At 42.0% G+C, this 15,696-nt stretch overlaps 1 protein-coding gene across 4 annotated transcripts in view; it reads left to right on the top strand.

Moving 5' to 3' along the window:
* ECI2 (enoyl-CoA delta isomerase 2) overlaps positions 1-15,696 on the top strand; it is a 133,220-nt gene that overhangs the window by 46,856 nt on the left and 70,668 nt on the right. For 3 of the 4 annotated variants that reach the window (XM_029590576.1, XM_029590575.1, XM_029590578.1), the window contains exon 2: positions 4,046-4,208. The exons of the other annotated variant lie outside the window; for it this stretch is intronic. In XM_029590576.1, coding sequence (XP_029446436.1) covers positions 4,046-4,208 — 163 coding nt within the window. The remainder of the gene's footprint in view (positions 1-4,045; positions 4,209-15,696) is intronic. 4 annotated transcript variants of the gene reach the window in all.

The raw sequence follows: 15,696 nt of genomic DNA, 5'->3' as shown, positions 1-15,696 counted from the left end.
TAGATGTGCCCCGAAGACTGGGTTGAGAAGCCTTGCTCTAGAATGTCATCCAAGAAGAGGAGAGTGGTTCAATCCACAATTTAAAGAAATAAAATAGTATACAGAAAAATGCCTCTAAATTACACTCTTATGGAATATCAGACAAAATAGGGTTTGGCAATATAAAAGCCTGTGTTTCCAACAGCATCAGTTATTTAGTTCCTGTATCTTCACAAATGTATATAGATACTGTATTTTTTAAATATTTTCTAAAGCAAAAAATAATGGGAACTCCCAGTAGTATAACTCCCAGTAGTATAATGTCCCAGCAGAAACAAGTAAACAATCTCAAATGCCGAATCCCCAAAAGTGCAATCCTATCCTGACGTCAACCAATATTTTGGCCTTCGTCAGGGGAATATTAATTCATGTTTGGAAAGACCCACATCTGAAACATTCTTTGATGGCAATGATTCCAAGTAACTAAAACAAATCTCTGTGATAATGGAGGATGTAAATGATCAAATTAACAAATTAAAGAGTGACGAATGACTAGGACCAGATGGCATCCACCTCAAAACATAAAATTGCAAACCTGTTGCTAGTAATCCATAACCTGTCATTTAAAATAGCTACAATACTTGAAGACTGAAGTGTGGCCAAAGTAATACCTATTTTTAAAAATGGCTCCTGGGGTGATCTGTGAAACTATAAACTGGGGAGCCAAGCAAAATAATAGAAGCTGTTATTAAAAACAAAATCACTGGCCATATAAATAGACATGGATTAATGAGTAACAGTCAACATGATTTTAGCATAAGGAAGCCTTGCATTACCATTTTTTTTTTTTAAGTTGTAAATAAACTTGTAGATAAAAGGTGAGTCAGTTTATATAGTGTATTTAGATTTTCAGAAGGCATTTGACAAAAGTTCCCCATGAGAGACTCCTTAGGAAATTATAAAGTCATGGGATAGGTGGTAGTATCCTACTGTGGATTGGGACCTGTTTTAAAAGGAGACAGAAGGTAGGACTAAATTGTCAGTTCTCCAAATGGAGAAAGGTCATTAATGGAATATCAAGGGATTGGTACTGGTACCTGTGTTTTAGCGTATTCATAAATGATCTAAAAAAAGGAAGAAACAAATGAGGTGATTAAATAAGTTTGTTATCTGCAAATTTGAAGGTAACAGCAGAGGATGGTGAGAAACTGCAGAAGGACCTTGAGACTAGGAGACAAAACATCTGAATAACAGATGACATTTAATGTAGAAAAGTCCAAAGTGATGCACTTAGGGGAAAAATGATCCCAATTATTTTATAATTACAATTAACAATGCTGGGATATGTATTAGGAGTCACCATCCAGGAAAAGAATAATTCATTGAAGTCGTCAGCTCAGCGTGTGGCAACAGTCATAAACTGCTGGATTTTAAATTCCTCCCTCCCCCCCCCCCCACACACACACGTAAAATTTGGTCTTTACGCGAGTGGCTGGGCCTTGCGCGCACCGAGCCTATTTTCAGAAAGGCCCGGCCACGCGCCTAAAGGTTGCTACGCGCATAGGTGCTGGCCTTCCTGCAAGGGGCGGGCCGGGAGGGCACCATTCCTCGCTGTCCTGGAGCCTCACGCGCCGGTTGGCTGCCGGCATACGCAAATTACTTCAGGTTGAGCCCTGAAGTAACTTGCAAAATAAAAGGTTAAAAGAGAGGGTTTTAGAGGGTGGGGAGGAGAGGGGAAGGGAGGTTAGGGTAGAGTAGGGGGTAGGGAAGTTCCCTTTCAGTCCGCTCCTAAATTGAAGCGGACTGGGAGGGAACTGGGGGAACCCTGATCTCATCACCATGTGAACTTGCTTCATTCTACATTTGCTTAATTCTACCCCCCTTTGCACGTGCCACCCCAGATTTTTTAAAAATCTACCCCGAAGTGAATAGAATGTTAGGAATGATCCAAAAAAGGAATGGAGAATATCATATTGCCTCTTAATTATTATCCATGGTGCAACCACACCTTGAGTATTGTGTGCAGTTCTGGTTGTCGGAACTAGAAAAGGTGCAGAGGATGGCATCAGACATGATGAATGGAATGGCTCCCCTTTGCTAAGAAGCTATACTGGTTGGGGCACTAAAGCTTGGAAAAGTGAGTGTGAAAGGAGGTTTAATAGAAATGTATAAAATCATGAGTGGGGTGGAACAGCTCAAAGGATAGCTATTTACCCTTTCAAATAATACTAAAACATGGGGACACTCCATGAAGCTAACAATCAACAGATATAACACAAGAGTACATTCTTACTCAGTGCACATTTAATCTGTGGACTCTGTTGCTAGACTATGTGGTCAAGGCGACTAGCATAGTGGAGTTTAAAAGAGATTTAGACAAGCGCCTGGAGAAAAAGTCCATAAAACATTAACCAGGTAGACTAAAGAAAGCTATTGCTAAACCTGGAAGTGAGTAACAGGAAATAGATGTTTTTTTGGGATCTGCTGGGTACTTGTGACCCAGGCTGGTCATAGTTGGAGACAGATAGGGTGGTGGGCTTGATGGACCTTGATCTGACCCAGCATGGTATTCCTTATGCTCTTATGAATTTTCTGTACAGTTGCCATCATATCTCTAAGTACCCTTTAATATCCACTGATATATTCAGTCTGTCCCCATTGTTTTGTTCACTTTCACTTTAAATTTTGAAAGTTCCTTTTTGGTTGTCACTTCTATAAATAAAATAGAGGTCTATTGCTGTACCATTTGTACTCCTCAACAGATGATAAAGGATGATATATGCATATGAAAATATCAATCTTTAATCACATAAAATCAAATAAAGACCTCGCAAAGCTATTAAAATACATAGAGCAAAATATCACAGGAATTGGAAGTTCCACAAGCCACAAAAATAGAAAATTCATGTGGTCTAGAACTATTATGGAAAACACAAACCCAAAGCAGCCCTCAGTCCCTCATTGCTCCACAGATCTTCCTCAGGGGATATCAAATCAAGGGCAAATAGTAGATTTTTTTCCAGACCTCCAATCTCCCAAAGAAAAGCTCCACAAGTAGAAAACTCAGTAAAAATTCAGATGGCTGATACTAACGTTATTGATATTGCATAGGTCAGAGGTCTATATATTGCAATAGTAGTTCTTGACCATATAGATTTCTATTTTTGTGGCTTGTGGAACTTCAGTTACTGTGATATTTTGTGTGTGTTTGTATTGACATTTGGAGTTTGCCTCTTGTGGACTTTTATATTTTTTGTTATTTTTATGTTTTGTCTGTGGTCAGTGTATTTGCTCTATGTATTGTAATAGCTTTGAGGTATTTTGTATTTTTTTTAGATTATTTTTGAGATTAAAGATTAATATTTTCCTATGTATATATCATCTTTTATAATCTCTTGAATTGATTTTTGATATAATTATTCTTAGCCATTATTTGTATACTTATCCATTTGTACTCCTGAAATTAATCTGAGGTTCCTTTTCAACCTGTCCTTCAAGTAATACTGCACAGAAGTATTTCAGTACTTACTGTAAGCTTTTTCCTCTCACTCTCTGCACATTCCTCCTTTTCAATTCAGTCTTAGTCTCATTACTGCATTTGCTCATTTCAAAAATGTATTTAAATAAGTCTTGTCACTTAGGTAAATCTCTAAAGCAATTTTCCCTCTGTTTTTTTATTTTCTGGCTACCCTCCCTAGTTTTCTCAGCCTTTCCAGATAGTTTCCCTATTCTCTTCCTTCTGGGATGCCTTATACCTTCTGAATGCTAATCTTCTTGCTCTCTTATCAGTGGGTTTTTTTTTTTTTAAACCATGCTGGTTTTCTTTGCTTGTGTTTGTATTTACATTGTTATCCTTTTAATTTCCTCCTCTGATGTGAGAAGTGTCCCTGAACTATTCCTCCCTGTAATGGGCCATGGCAAACTTTGAGACTTTGACTATTCAGTCATTAAATATTAACCTGGGGGAAAAGTATCCTGACAGATTGTTATCCAGTATTGTTTCTAGCCTGCTTTTCATACAGACTGTGTTTTAATTTAGCTTTTTAAATTTTATTTACCTCTGTAGAGTGGTACAAGCTCTGTGTTTTCCTGCCCTTCAGCTGCACACAACCAGCTCTGTCATGCAAGTCAGTCAGGAGGAGTTTGAGAAAGCAAAGGAGCAGTTGAAAAGCTTAAAGGAAGACCCAGGAAATGAAGTAAAGCTGAAGCTCTATGGTTTGTTTAAGCAGGTACTTTGAAATCAAAATGGTGTTTGTTATTGAACAGAGCCTGGAGCAAAGGTCCCGTTTTCAGCTCCACCAGCCTAACTAACAACCTCAGTCTACTAATGGTACTGTAAAGTTCCAAAGAAGTTCAGCTTGGGAGGCAATCACTTCAGTGTGAAATATTAAGTTCTGAGCTGTGATCTTGTATTACTGGGCAATTCAGAGATTATTTAGAATCAGGCCTGTATCTTGTTTCTGCTTTGGAGGTCCATGTTGGACATGTTTCATGAAGTCACTTTTGATAAATTGTAAGGGAGATTTTCAAATTGTCCACATTGAGACAAAGACCGTGCTCACTTTTTACCTACGGGCTTTGCACCAGTTCTCAAAGTGAAAGTATGTGTATAGGGGGTCATTTTGAAAAGAAGTTACGCACGTAAATGAAAATTGCTGCAATAATAGTTACAAAAGCCATTTACTCGAGCAAAGTGTACTTACGTGAGTAAATCCTATGGACAATTCAATGGCATTTATTATAGCAATTTTCCAAAGCCCACCCGCGCAAGTAAAACCCAATTTTACTCAAATGCTGTTTTAAAATCAGGTCTATATTTTCTTTTTGAAAACTGCCATGGGTACAAAGTGTATACCTTTTTCTGTAGGTGGAAATTTGCTTGGAGAGTACTTGCGTAGATATGAAAGTGCAATTTGCATAGTTTTCCTCCCCTGACCTAAACATGCCCATGGGCATACCTCCTCTCAATGTAACATCCAAATGTTGTGGCACATGGGGAGGTTTACCCACATTGAGCATAGGCAGTTATCAGAGAGCTGCTTTACAATTTAAAACTTTCTTTTTCATCGATAAGCAGACTGAATTAGCCTTTACATGTGAGTGACGTGATCTAGCGGCACCAAACAGACTTATCTCTCCAAGCTAGTAGAGCTTTGAGCTCTACTGAGCATGTACAGGAGTTGCCTCGTAAGCCTTCTCAGTCAGTTTTTGTCCCAGCTCAGCACGGATGTGAACTAAGTCTCGCCTGATGATTTTTTTCTAAAACAAAATCCTTAATCTTTTAAATTCGATAATTTCAGTGTCTTCTTATTGGGTTGCCTTACTGCTTCTGTATCCCCACTACTGCACTTTTCAATAAAAAAAAAAGCAACAAAGGAACTTGGCCTTCTTTTCCTTTCATGTCTGGCCAGATGTCATCACTGGTGAGAGGCTTTAAAAATGTTATTTGTGGAAAGATTTATGTCCCTTACCAATGGGCACAAACTGTATTACCGATGCCGTGGTCCAGAACGTGACCAGAAGAATTGCTATATCTGATATACAGATAGCCCCGTGTGCATAGTGTTTCAGGGCACTTTGTACCTTATTTATTTGAGTTATATTCTGCTTTTCGGCACTTCAGACATTCAGGTACTTTAGATATTTCCTTATTTCCAGAGGGCTTACAATCTACGGCCCAGATTGACTAAACTACTTTATGGCTACAACGCATGTTAAACAGCTTTTAATGCGCAATATTTGGGCTTGCAATCTGTCCCTATTTCAATGAGTTTTTTGCAAGGCATTTGCAAGCATGAATTTTGCATACCTAGTCCTATGCAAATATAACAACTCAGTAGACTTAGAAAAAAATTCAGCCCCATTATTTTATTATTTATGAAGGAGATGTAGCTATTTTCCTGTGGAAGCATTGGGACACTAGCACAGGTGCAAAAGATACATCGATGTTTTCTTGATATGGAAAGGCAATGTCAATGCAGTCTTGGAATTTAATGTTTGGTTAAATTCTCTAGACGACAACTTGAAATTCAAAATACAATATGATACTCAGGAAATCGCTTTTCTAGACATTCTAATCAAAAACACGCCTGCTGGATTTAAGACAGACATATATAGAAAACCTACCGATACAAATAAACTTCTGACATTCAATAGTTGTCACAACAAATCTCTTTTGCGTAATTTACCATACAGTCAATTCCTTAGTCTCAAAAGATTGTGTACAGACGAAAGAACATTCATTAAGAGATCAGTGGAAATGAAAGACAGATTTCTACAATGAGGGTATCCAAGAGTATGCACGGACAATGGCTTTTCAAGAGCGCAATCACAAGAACGCTGGATTGTTAAAGCCTTAGGTTAAATCTGTGAAAAAAGACAAAATTATTTGCCTGCTAACATTTACAGGCTTATCCCATGACATTACAAGAATAATTAGAAAACATTGGCATGTTCTTCAATTACTCCCAACATTCCAAGGCAAGGAAGTCATGGTGGCCAATAAACGGGACAAGAATTTGAAGGAATTTCTGTCCCCTTCTGCTTTACCGAGTAATACACCCATGACAAAGGCACAATTAGGACACAAACCTTGTGGCAAGTGTAGCGTTTGCCCCGTCAATTTGAGAACCCAATCCTTGAAGACTGGAAAAAATGGTAAGGTTTTCAAATTAATGGATTCCACTACATGTAAAACATCAGGCGTCGTCTACATCGCTATCTGCCCATGTGATCTGATATATGTAGGAAAAACTATAAGACAATTTAACAGGAGAACCTATCCTTGGTTTCCCTCTGCCTATCCACTATTAATTCCTGGCTTTCTCATAATTGATTAAAACTAAACCCTTCAAAAACTGAACTTATACATCTATCCTCCGATTCCTCATTAGGTCCACCATCGCATTTGACAATTAACAATATTACTATTCCTATAACGCGTTCTGCCACAAGCCTTGGCGTAAACATAAATTCAGACCTTTCTTTAAAACAACATATCTCCTCACTTACAAAAAAATCTTTTTATAAGTTACGACTTCTAAAACATCTCCGTCCTTTACTCTTCTACCGAGATTACAGAACCATCCTTCAATCTCTAATCTTTTCCGGTCTAGACTATTGTAACGCTCTCTATCTAGGATTACCAGACTCATCACTCTACCCACTCCAACTGATCCAAAACACCGCAGCCCGGATATTAACCAGAACCTCTCCACGTCATCATATTACCCCTATTCTACAATCTTTACATTGGTTACCCATAAAGTTTAGAATAAAATACAAAATTCTCTCCATCATTCATAGCTTAATTCATAATCATACATCCACCTGGCTCTGCTCGCTATTACGGATTTATAAACAGACACGACACTTAAGATCACTCAATCAAAACCTACTAGATATTCCCTCACCCAAACAAGCCAGATTAGATCTCACCAGAAAGAGAGCCTTTTCAATAGCCGGACCAATACTTTGGAATTCACTACCAAATCTTTACGTTCAATATCTAACCCTTCTCACTTGAAAAAGGTGGGTTTTGAGGGATTTTTTAAACTTGCATTCAATACTTCATCTAATTAAACTGTTAACAATACTCAGTCAACATTTACAAAGTCATTTACATTCTCCACAACCTTCATTTCGTACATCTTATTACTCTCATTTCACCCATTTCCCCCAGAAATAATAAGTCCTATGGCATCAAACTCTTTTATTTATAAAAGGCCTCAAATGCTAGCATTCTGACTAGCCATTGATCATTTTATGTATATTTTAAAATTCATTTTATTTTGATTATTTTTATGTTTTATTTTATCCTTGTAAACCGTTTTGACAATCTATTTTTAAAAACGGTATATAAATATCTCTGATATTTTTGAATCTGCATCAAGAGTCTCTGCAGTGGATATTATCACTCTCAAGACTTGCTGCAGGCCTCAGACCTGATATAGAACATCCAGAATAGGTTCACTGACATGTCATGCAATGGGGAGAATCACTTTGGAGATAAGGTCAAGGAAGCGGTGACTCAGATGAAAGATCACTGTGTAATACTTCAGATGCTCTCCGGTGCCGCTCCAGACTCATCCTCCTCAGCCAGGAGGTTTGTGAGTGGGGCACCAAGGAGGCCATACTGTCCTCAGAGAAGATGCTTTCCATTGTCCTGTTGTCCCTGCTAGTAGCGGAGATCTCACTTTTGTCCCAGAGAACAAAGAGCCCAAAAGCAAAATCCCTGGCATGTGGCTTTGATTAGATTGGGACAAGCACAGTATCCGTGCCCAGAGAATCTTGCTTTCGGGGGAAGACTGAGGTTTTATGTATACCGTTATCTTAGAGTAACCTAAGACACTTGGGATCTCAGCATCATCAGAAGAGGATACAGATTACACTACTGGATATTCTCCAAATTGCCCACCGAAAAGTGCATGGCAGCTTCTCAGCATTAGAAACTGTTTCAAAAGGAGCTCTCCTTTCTCTTAGAGGTCAGTGCAGTCGAACCCATCCTACCAAGGGAAAGAGGTTATGAATTTTACTCCAAATCTTTCCTCATTCACAAGCATATCGGGAGACTCCCATTGTCGATTTGAGGGCATTGAACAAATACCCAATAGGGAAAAAGATCAAAATGGTTCACCTTACACCCTGATTCCCTTTCTAGAAAAGGAGGACTGACTATGCTCTCTAGATCTGAAGTATGCGTACACCCACCTAGAAATACTTTCAGCTCCATAGGAAGTATTTATAATAAGGAATTACTACCACCAATATTGTATGTTGCCTTGCAGCAGCACCATGCACATTTTACAAAATGCCTTGCAATGGTGGTTGCACATCTTCACAAATCCATTTTCTCCATCTGGACAATTGGCTAGCCAAGTCCCCAGCTCAAGGAGCAGGTGCAAAATCAATGAGCAAAACCATCTAGGTGTTGGAATTGCTAAGGTTCATTGAGTCAATGCAATATGGATGTTCTAAAGAAGGGCATCCAAACTGGGTGCATATTTTCCTAATGTGCACTTATCCACCTCTCCTGGGCATGCGATGCGATATGCAAATGAACAGCCACGTTAAAAAGGTCACGCTAGGGGAAACCTAGTGTGACCTTGGCATCGGGCACCCAGGAAAAGTAGCTGTGTGCTCAGCCACAGGTTAGGAAAACGGATGCTGACTGCCTTCAAGATTTTTTTTTTTTTTCATGTTGCTGCTTTCTGTGGTTCCTCCTACTTAGTATCATGACGATATTAAGTTGGAGGAGCCACAGAAAAGCAGTATTTTCTGCTTTTCTGTTGGTGGCTTGGGGTGCTTCAAGACTTAAATGCCAGCTCCGGAGCTGCCGTTAATTTTTGAGAGTTAAAACATGCATGTTGGGTGTTTTGTGGTTTTTGTTTTTTTTTACATCGAGAACACTAGCTAAAGCCTTATCAAAATGACATTTACATGTGATGAGCGCTATTAGCTATGCACAGGTTTGGACGTGTGTTGTGGACACGCTAATCCCATTATTGCATTGCGAGTTATTCTAGTGCAGTGGTTCTCAAACCTGTCCTGGGGACCCCCCCCCCCCCCCAGCCAGTCGGGTTTTTAGGATATCCACAATGAATATGCATGAGAGAAAAATTGCATGCACTGCCTTCATAACATGCACATTTTCTCTCATGCATATTCAGTGTGGATATCCTGAAAACCCGACTGGCTGGGGGGGTCCCCAGGACAGGGTTGAGAACCACTGTTCTAGTGCATCCAACTGCTTGTCAAGTTGTGAGCTTGGCTGAGCACACTGTATTGCATCTGCCCCATTGTTAGTTACTCTAAATCTCATCTGAGCCTGTCATCTCAATTGGAATTTATAGGAGGTCTTCTAGACATTTCTCCAATGAAAGCTTTTCTCCCTCAAGAAAAGATTACTATGTTGATATCCACTGCAAAGAGGATAAAAATGAGTAAGCAAAATCAGACACATGTTGAGGTTGTTGTACCTATGAGGCCTAACAGTGCATGTTACGTCTATGGCACTTCTTCTCATGCAAAGATCCTAAGGACCCTAAGATTGACGTGAAATCAAGCCAGGCAAGATCTCTGGGATAACATCCATATCACTCAGCCTCTGAGGTATTCTGACTTAGTGGCTGATTTGTTCCGACCTGGCCGAGGGAATTCTTTTCCAAATTCCTCTGGAGTAAATTGTCCTAACCAGACGCATGCAACACAGGCAAGGGAGCTCATATAGAGAGTCTCTGCAACTAGGGCAGCTGGTCTATTCAGGAAACGTTTCACCAGATATCCTTTCTAGAGCTGTAAAGGATTTCAAGGATCAGTTGACCAACAAAATAGTCCTCATCCAAATGGACAATAATGTAGCGGTTTTCTATATCAACAGATAGATGGAGTCATTCACTAACTTATTGGATTCTTCCCTGGGGAAAATGATCGTCACCCAGAGTCTAGGGGGGGCTCTTCAGGCTCCCACTGAACCACCAATGACCTCTTCAATAAAGGAAAGTCTGGGGGTGGGCTAGGGTGGGGTGTGGGGGTCTGGAGCCATTAGATTACCAGGGAGGCTTTTTTCTGTAAGTGAGGGGGGGGGGTCCGAGGCGGTGGAGGTGTTGGGCTGTTTACTGGACCTTCAAGACTTGTGTTTTCCACAAAGGGGGGATTCGGGTGAAGGGGGTCCCTGCTCTTGGTCTCTAGGGGTTTTTCTGTGGTGGTCAGTGCTTCCACTTTCCATTACATTTTTTTTTTTTTTTTACCTTCTCTCAACTAAGGGCCGCCTGTAGGAGGTGGAGTGGGGGGGGACAGGAAGTGTAAGCAGACCTTTGGGGGTTTTTCAGTTTGCAGAGGGGAGGGGCTGTTTTGGGGGCCAAGCAGCCTCTTTAAGGCTAGGCCGTGAGTGCCTCAGGACACATGTTAACATAGTTTAGGATAGTAATGAGCTCATTTAAATATCTGGCCTGGAATAACACAAGATAATGAAAATCTCATGTTATCCCAGTTTTAGGCCATTTACCATGTAAAAACCAGCATTTTCACACAGTAAATGGCCTTTCACAGTTTAGTGAATGAGGCTGAGAGATGGTCCAGTGTGGCACTGGGCCATTTCTCACAGGATAGTTCTCAGTGCCATGTAACTGATAGACAAGGAAAATGTCTGGCAGACTTGAGTTGTGTCCTGGAATCCCATAAATGGTCTCTAGACAGAGTAGTAGCAGACAAGATAATCCATGAGTGGGGTACACCTTTGGGATTTCTATTTTCATCTCCTATGAACAGACAGGTCCTGAACTTCTACTACAGGAAGGGGCACATGACAAAGCAGCCTCAGATTGGGGACAAAGCCTTCGGTATACATATTCTCCTATTCTCTGGTAGCAAAGACCTTTCTGATACTCAGAAGAGAGCAGGGAAACTATGATCCTCTTAGCTCCCTATTGTTTGAGATAGATTTCATTTCCAATGTTAAGGGAGATAACTATCAGGAATTTGGTCAGGTTGGGGTATTCCCCAATGCTCATCAGTTAGGATCAGGATCTGCTATGACTCTCCAGCATGTGGTCTCTGGTTCTCACAGCTTGGATGTTGTGAGGGTAGCCCTATAACCTCTTAATCTGTCTGAGGATGGTGTGTTGTATTTTTCTGCTTAACAGGAAGGATTCCATGAGGAAATCCCATGGTTAAAAATGTGTTAGGGAAAGGCCCTAGATCATTTCTCCTGTTCCACAGAAAAACTGCTTGAATACATTCTACGCCTCTCTGAATCTAGTTTGAGAACCAGCTCAGGGTTCATAGTTGGTGTTTATCACCATCATGTATTTTATAAATGTTTTATTTTGGTGCGCTGCCTTGAGCTGTAGATTTAGGCTGCATATACATCGTTTAAATTAATTTTAAAATAATCTAATTCTATACAGCCTTTAGTTTCCTTTCATGCAGGGCTTTCTTCAATTGAAGCCTCCCACTGTGTCATGGGATCTCATTGTAGTACTGATCCTGCTGATGAAAGCTCCTTTTGAGCTGAGCTCCTGTAATTACCAAGTAGTGGTCATTTCAGCATGCTCTAGATCCTAGTGACTGCCTTATACTAACTTTTTCAACAATAAGGTGGTTCTGCACATGCATCCTAAATTCATGCCGCAAGTGGTGTTGGTTAAAATAGAAGTCCAATCTGTCATCCTCTCAACATTTTTTCCCAGGCCACATGTCCTCAAAGGTAATCAGATGTTGCACAGTTTGGGTTGCAAGAGAGCCTTGGCCTTCTGTCTGGAGCAAACTGAACCGCTTGAAAAATCGATCTAGCTTTTTGTGTCTTACCTCAGCATAGTTGAAATTGCTGTTGCTAAGCAAGCTTGTTCTGCCTAGCCAGACATGAATCTGGAGGGCCATGTCAAGACTTTGTGTCAGAGCCATGTCAGTACTGGTAGCCATCCTAAGGTCTGCTTCTATGGAGATATGCAAGGCAGTGATGTGGAATTCACTTCTTTCTACATGTAGATAGGTGGACTGAGGACCAGTGGGTTTATGCTCCCCTGCCAGCAGATGGAGACGGATCAAGCTGACTTCACTGTATATATAACCCTGCAGTGACCCCAGTCTGCCAGTATTCTCCATCTCCAGCAGATGGTGGATATGCATCTCTTTATGAGGATTGCTTTGAGCTTTTTGAAAGGAGAAATTTGAAATTCTAAACTCAGGATAAGAAAGGCCCCACTCTCCTGCAGTGATACCTAAAGGTCCCTCCCCCTGATGAGAATTCCTGAGGTGATTTCCACAGTCTCTCAGAGGTGTGCCTTGGTCCGGTAGCTGGGTTTCCTGGCATGGACTTATCTGCTAGTTCAGCTGAAAGGCAGAAGGTACAGGAGGCATAGCGCGGCGGTGATAGCAGATGCCCCCTCCCCCCGCAGCCGGACACCATCTCTGTACTCAGCCAGTAAGTGCTAAGCTCAGGTAAAGTTTAAAAAGAAAAAAAAAAACGTTTTACCTGAATCAGAGACAGAGAGAGAGGTTTCAGGACTTCCTCCATCCGTTCTCGGTGCGCCATGCCAGTGTTCGTTCCTGCTCCTGTTGGGGTTTGGGAACTGGGCAGCCTGGAGGGTTGAGTGGCCCTGGGTGGGCTAAGCCCTGCACTTAGGATTTTTTCTTGCACGCTGTGTTATAGGCTGAGGTGGCCATTTTCACACACTTTTGTGCATGTTCTGCTGCCCTTTATAGGCTGGCGGTGTGCACAGTGTGTCTGCTCTGCACACCCATTGTGCGCTCAGTTTTTGGATGTACTTTTTATATGCACAAAATCTTTTATGTGCTTAACTTGGCGCATAGGTTGTGCATACGCCTTGCCACACTTTCCTCTAGGCACTTATTTTTTGGGTGCATTTCTTTTTTGAGCGCAAGCCTTTCTGATTTCAGGTTTACCGCAGCCATGACACCGGTAAGCAAGAAGCCTAAGCTTCTTCCTATTTGTGTTGCCTGTCATATTAGGGCTTCTCAGCTTGACCTGGCTTCTAACCTGTGTCAGCACGGCTCCAGATGCTCAGGGAGAGTTGTCTTCCTCATATTTTGCTAAGCCTAGTCTTCCCATGCTGATGATGGGTTGGTCATGGCCTTGACTGGAGAGATGCCAGATCTTGGTAATCCTTTGACTGGCTCCTCTGCTGGCAAGGGCAGTTCTGTGGGACCTGCTCCATTTCCTTCTGGGCTTGGTCTGGACCCAGCTGCTTTTTCTTGGGTGGAATTTTTTTCAAGGCTTACAAGCCTTTCTTCAGGCACAGTCCTCCACTTCCCCCATTTCTGTCTGGTCAGACCCTCAGCTGGTGGCTCCTCCCTCTTCCAGTCCTATGCTTAAGTGCTGGGGCTCGCCTTGGCTCCCTGTGGGTGTTCCTGACAGGAATTCGGATGGCACTGATGAGGTTGATCTTGATACCCTGGAAGATAGGGAAATTCCTCCAGGGCTGGAACTGTCGAACCATGTTGAAGGTTTTCATTGAGATGAACTTGATAGCCTGATTTCCCAGAGCTTGAAACAGTTGGGTGTTCTGGTTCAGATGCTATGTCAGAGCCGAGGAAGAATCTCATTTTGGTTTCCTTACATAAAGCCTCTTGTTGGTTGATCTGGAATAGGATGCCCCAGAGGCAAATTTTAAAGGGGGTCGGACATTGGAAGGCCTATACCCCGTGGATCCGGCAGTAAGAGCGTGTTTGCATTTCCCAAAGTGGATGCTCTGGTATGTGCCATGTCTAAGCGGACGACTATCCCTGTATAGGGAAGAGCCTTGAAGGATGTACATGATAGAAGGATTGAGGCTGTTCTTAAGCAAGCTTTGGTGGCAATGAATTTACAGATTGCCTCCTGTTGCACTGTAGTGTCTTCATATCTCTCAGGAGGTTAATGAGTCTGGAGGGAGTTCCAGAGCAGTTATGGAGCCTGCTTTTAGCAGACACAGGCTGTGATTTGGTCCGGACCTCGGCCAGAGGAGTGACTTTAGTGATAGTGGCCAGGCGTCAACTCTGGTTGTGAAATTGGTCAGCTGACACAGCTTCCAAAGTCAATCTTACCAAGATGCCCTTTAAAGGCTTGCTCTTGTTTGGGAACAAGTTGGAGATCACGTCGGACCAGTAGGTCCTGGAGGTGATACGCAAGGGAATGCATTGGACTTTTGCAGTATTCCTTGGGACGTGTTCATGGGGTCCCCTTGCCTCTCCCTGCAGAAGAAGCAGGCAGTGGAGTTCACGCTTAAAAGGCTACTCAGACTGTGGGCTGTGGTTTTGGTTCCCACGTCTCAAAGTATGGGGCAATATTCCATTTATTTTATTGTGCCCAAGAAGGAGGGCTCCTTTCGTCCCATCTTGGATCTCAAGGATCAACCGTCACTTGAAGGTAACTCATTTTCGAATGGAAACATTACACTCTGTAATAATGGCGGTACAGTTGGGGGAATTTCTGACCATCTGACCATCTTGAATCTATCAGAGGCTTACCTTCATATTCCCATCCAATTGGAACACCAATGTTTTCTATGCTTTGCGGTGTTGGTGCACATTATCAGTTTCGGGCTCTGCCTTTTGGTCTAGCCACCGCTCCCAGAACATTTTTCAAGATTATGGCGGTGGTAGCAGTGGCCTTACAAAAAGAAGGAATCCTGATGCACCCTTATTTGGATGACTGGTTGATTCAAGCCAAGTCTCAGGAAGAGAGCTGCCTGGAGACACACAAGGTGATCTCCTTATTGCAGGAGCTTGGTTGGGTGGTGAACCTGACAGAGCAATCTTCAATCATCCCAGTCATTGGAGTATCTGGGGGCCCAGTTTGACACAGGACAGATTTTTTCTACTTGAAGTTCGGATCCAGAGATTGATGTCTCAACTGCATCAGTTGAACACCATATGCCCGACAGTGTGGTCCTACCTACAGGTAGTCAGCTTGGTGGCAGCTACTCTGGAAGTGGTGCTGTGGGCAAAGGCGCATATGTCTTCTGTTCAGCACTCTCTACTATCGCGTTGGAACCCGCTATCTTCAGATTATGCGTTTTGGCTCCACTTGCTGATGAAAATCTGCTCCCGCCTACAGTGGTGGTTGCAGAAGGATCATCTGAGAAAGGGAGTTCCTTTATCCTCTCTAGCCTAGTTGGTACTCACGGCAGATGCGAGTCTCCTCGGTTGGAGGGCTCACTGTCTGGAGTTAGTGGCCCAGGGGAGCTGGAATGCCGAAGAGTCCCGCTGGAACATCAA

The sequence above is a fragment of the Rhinatrema bivittatum genome, chromosome 2 (genome assembly GCF_901001135.1).
Source record: "Rhinatrema bivittatum chromosome 2, aRhiBiv1.1, whole genome shotgun sequence".
Classification (NCBI taxonomy): domain Eukaryota; kingdom Metazoa; phylum Chordata; class Amphibia; order Gymnophiona; family Rhinatrematidae; genus Rhinatrema; species Rhinatrema bivittatum.
This window is presented reverse-complemented; position numbering and strand designations above follow the sequence as displayed.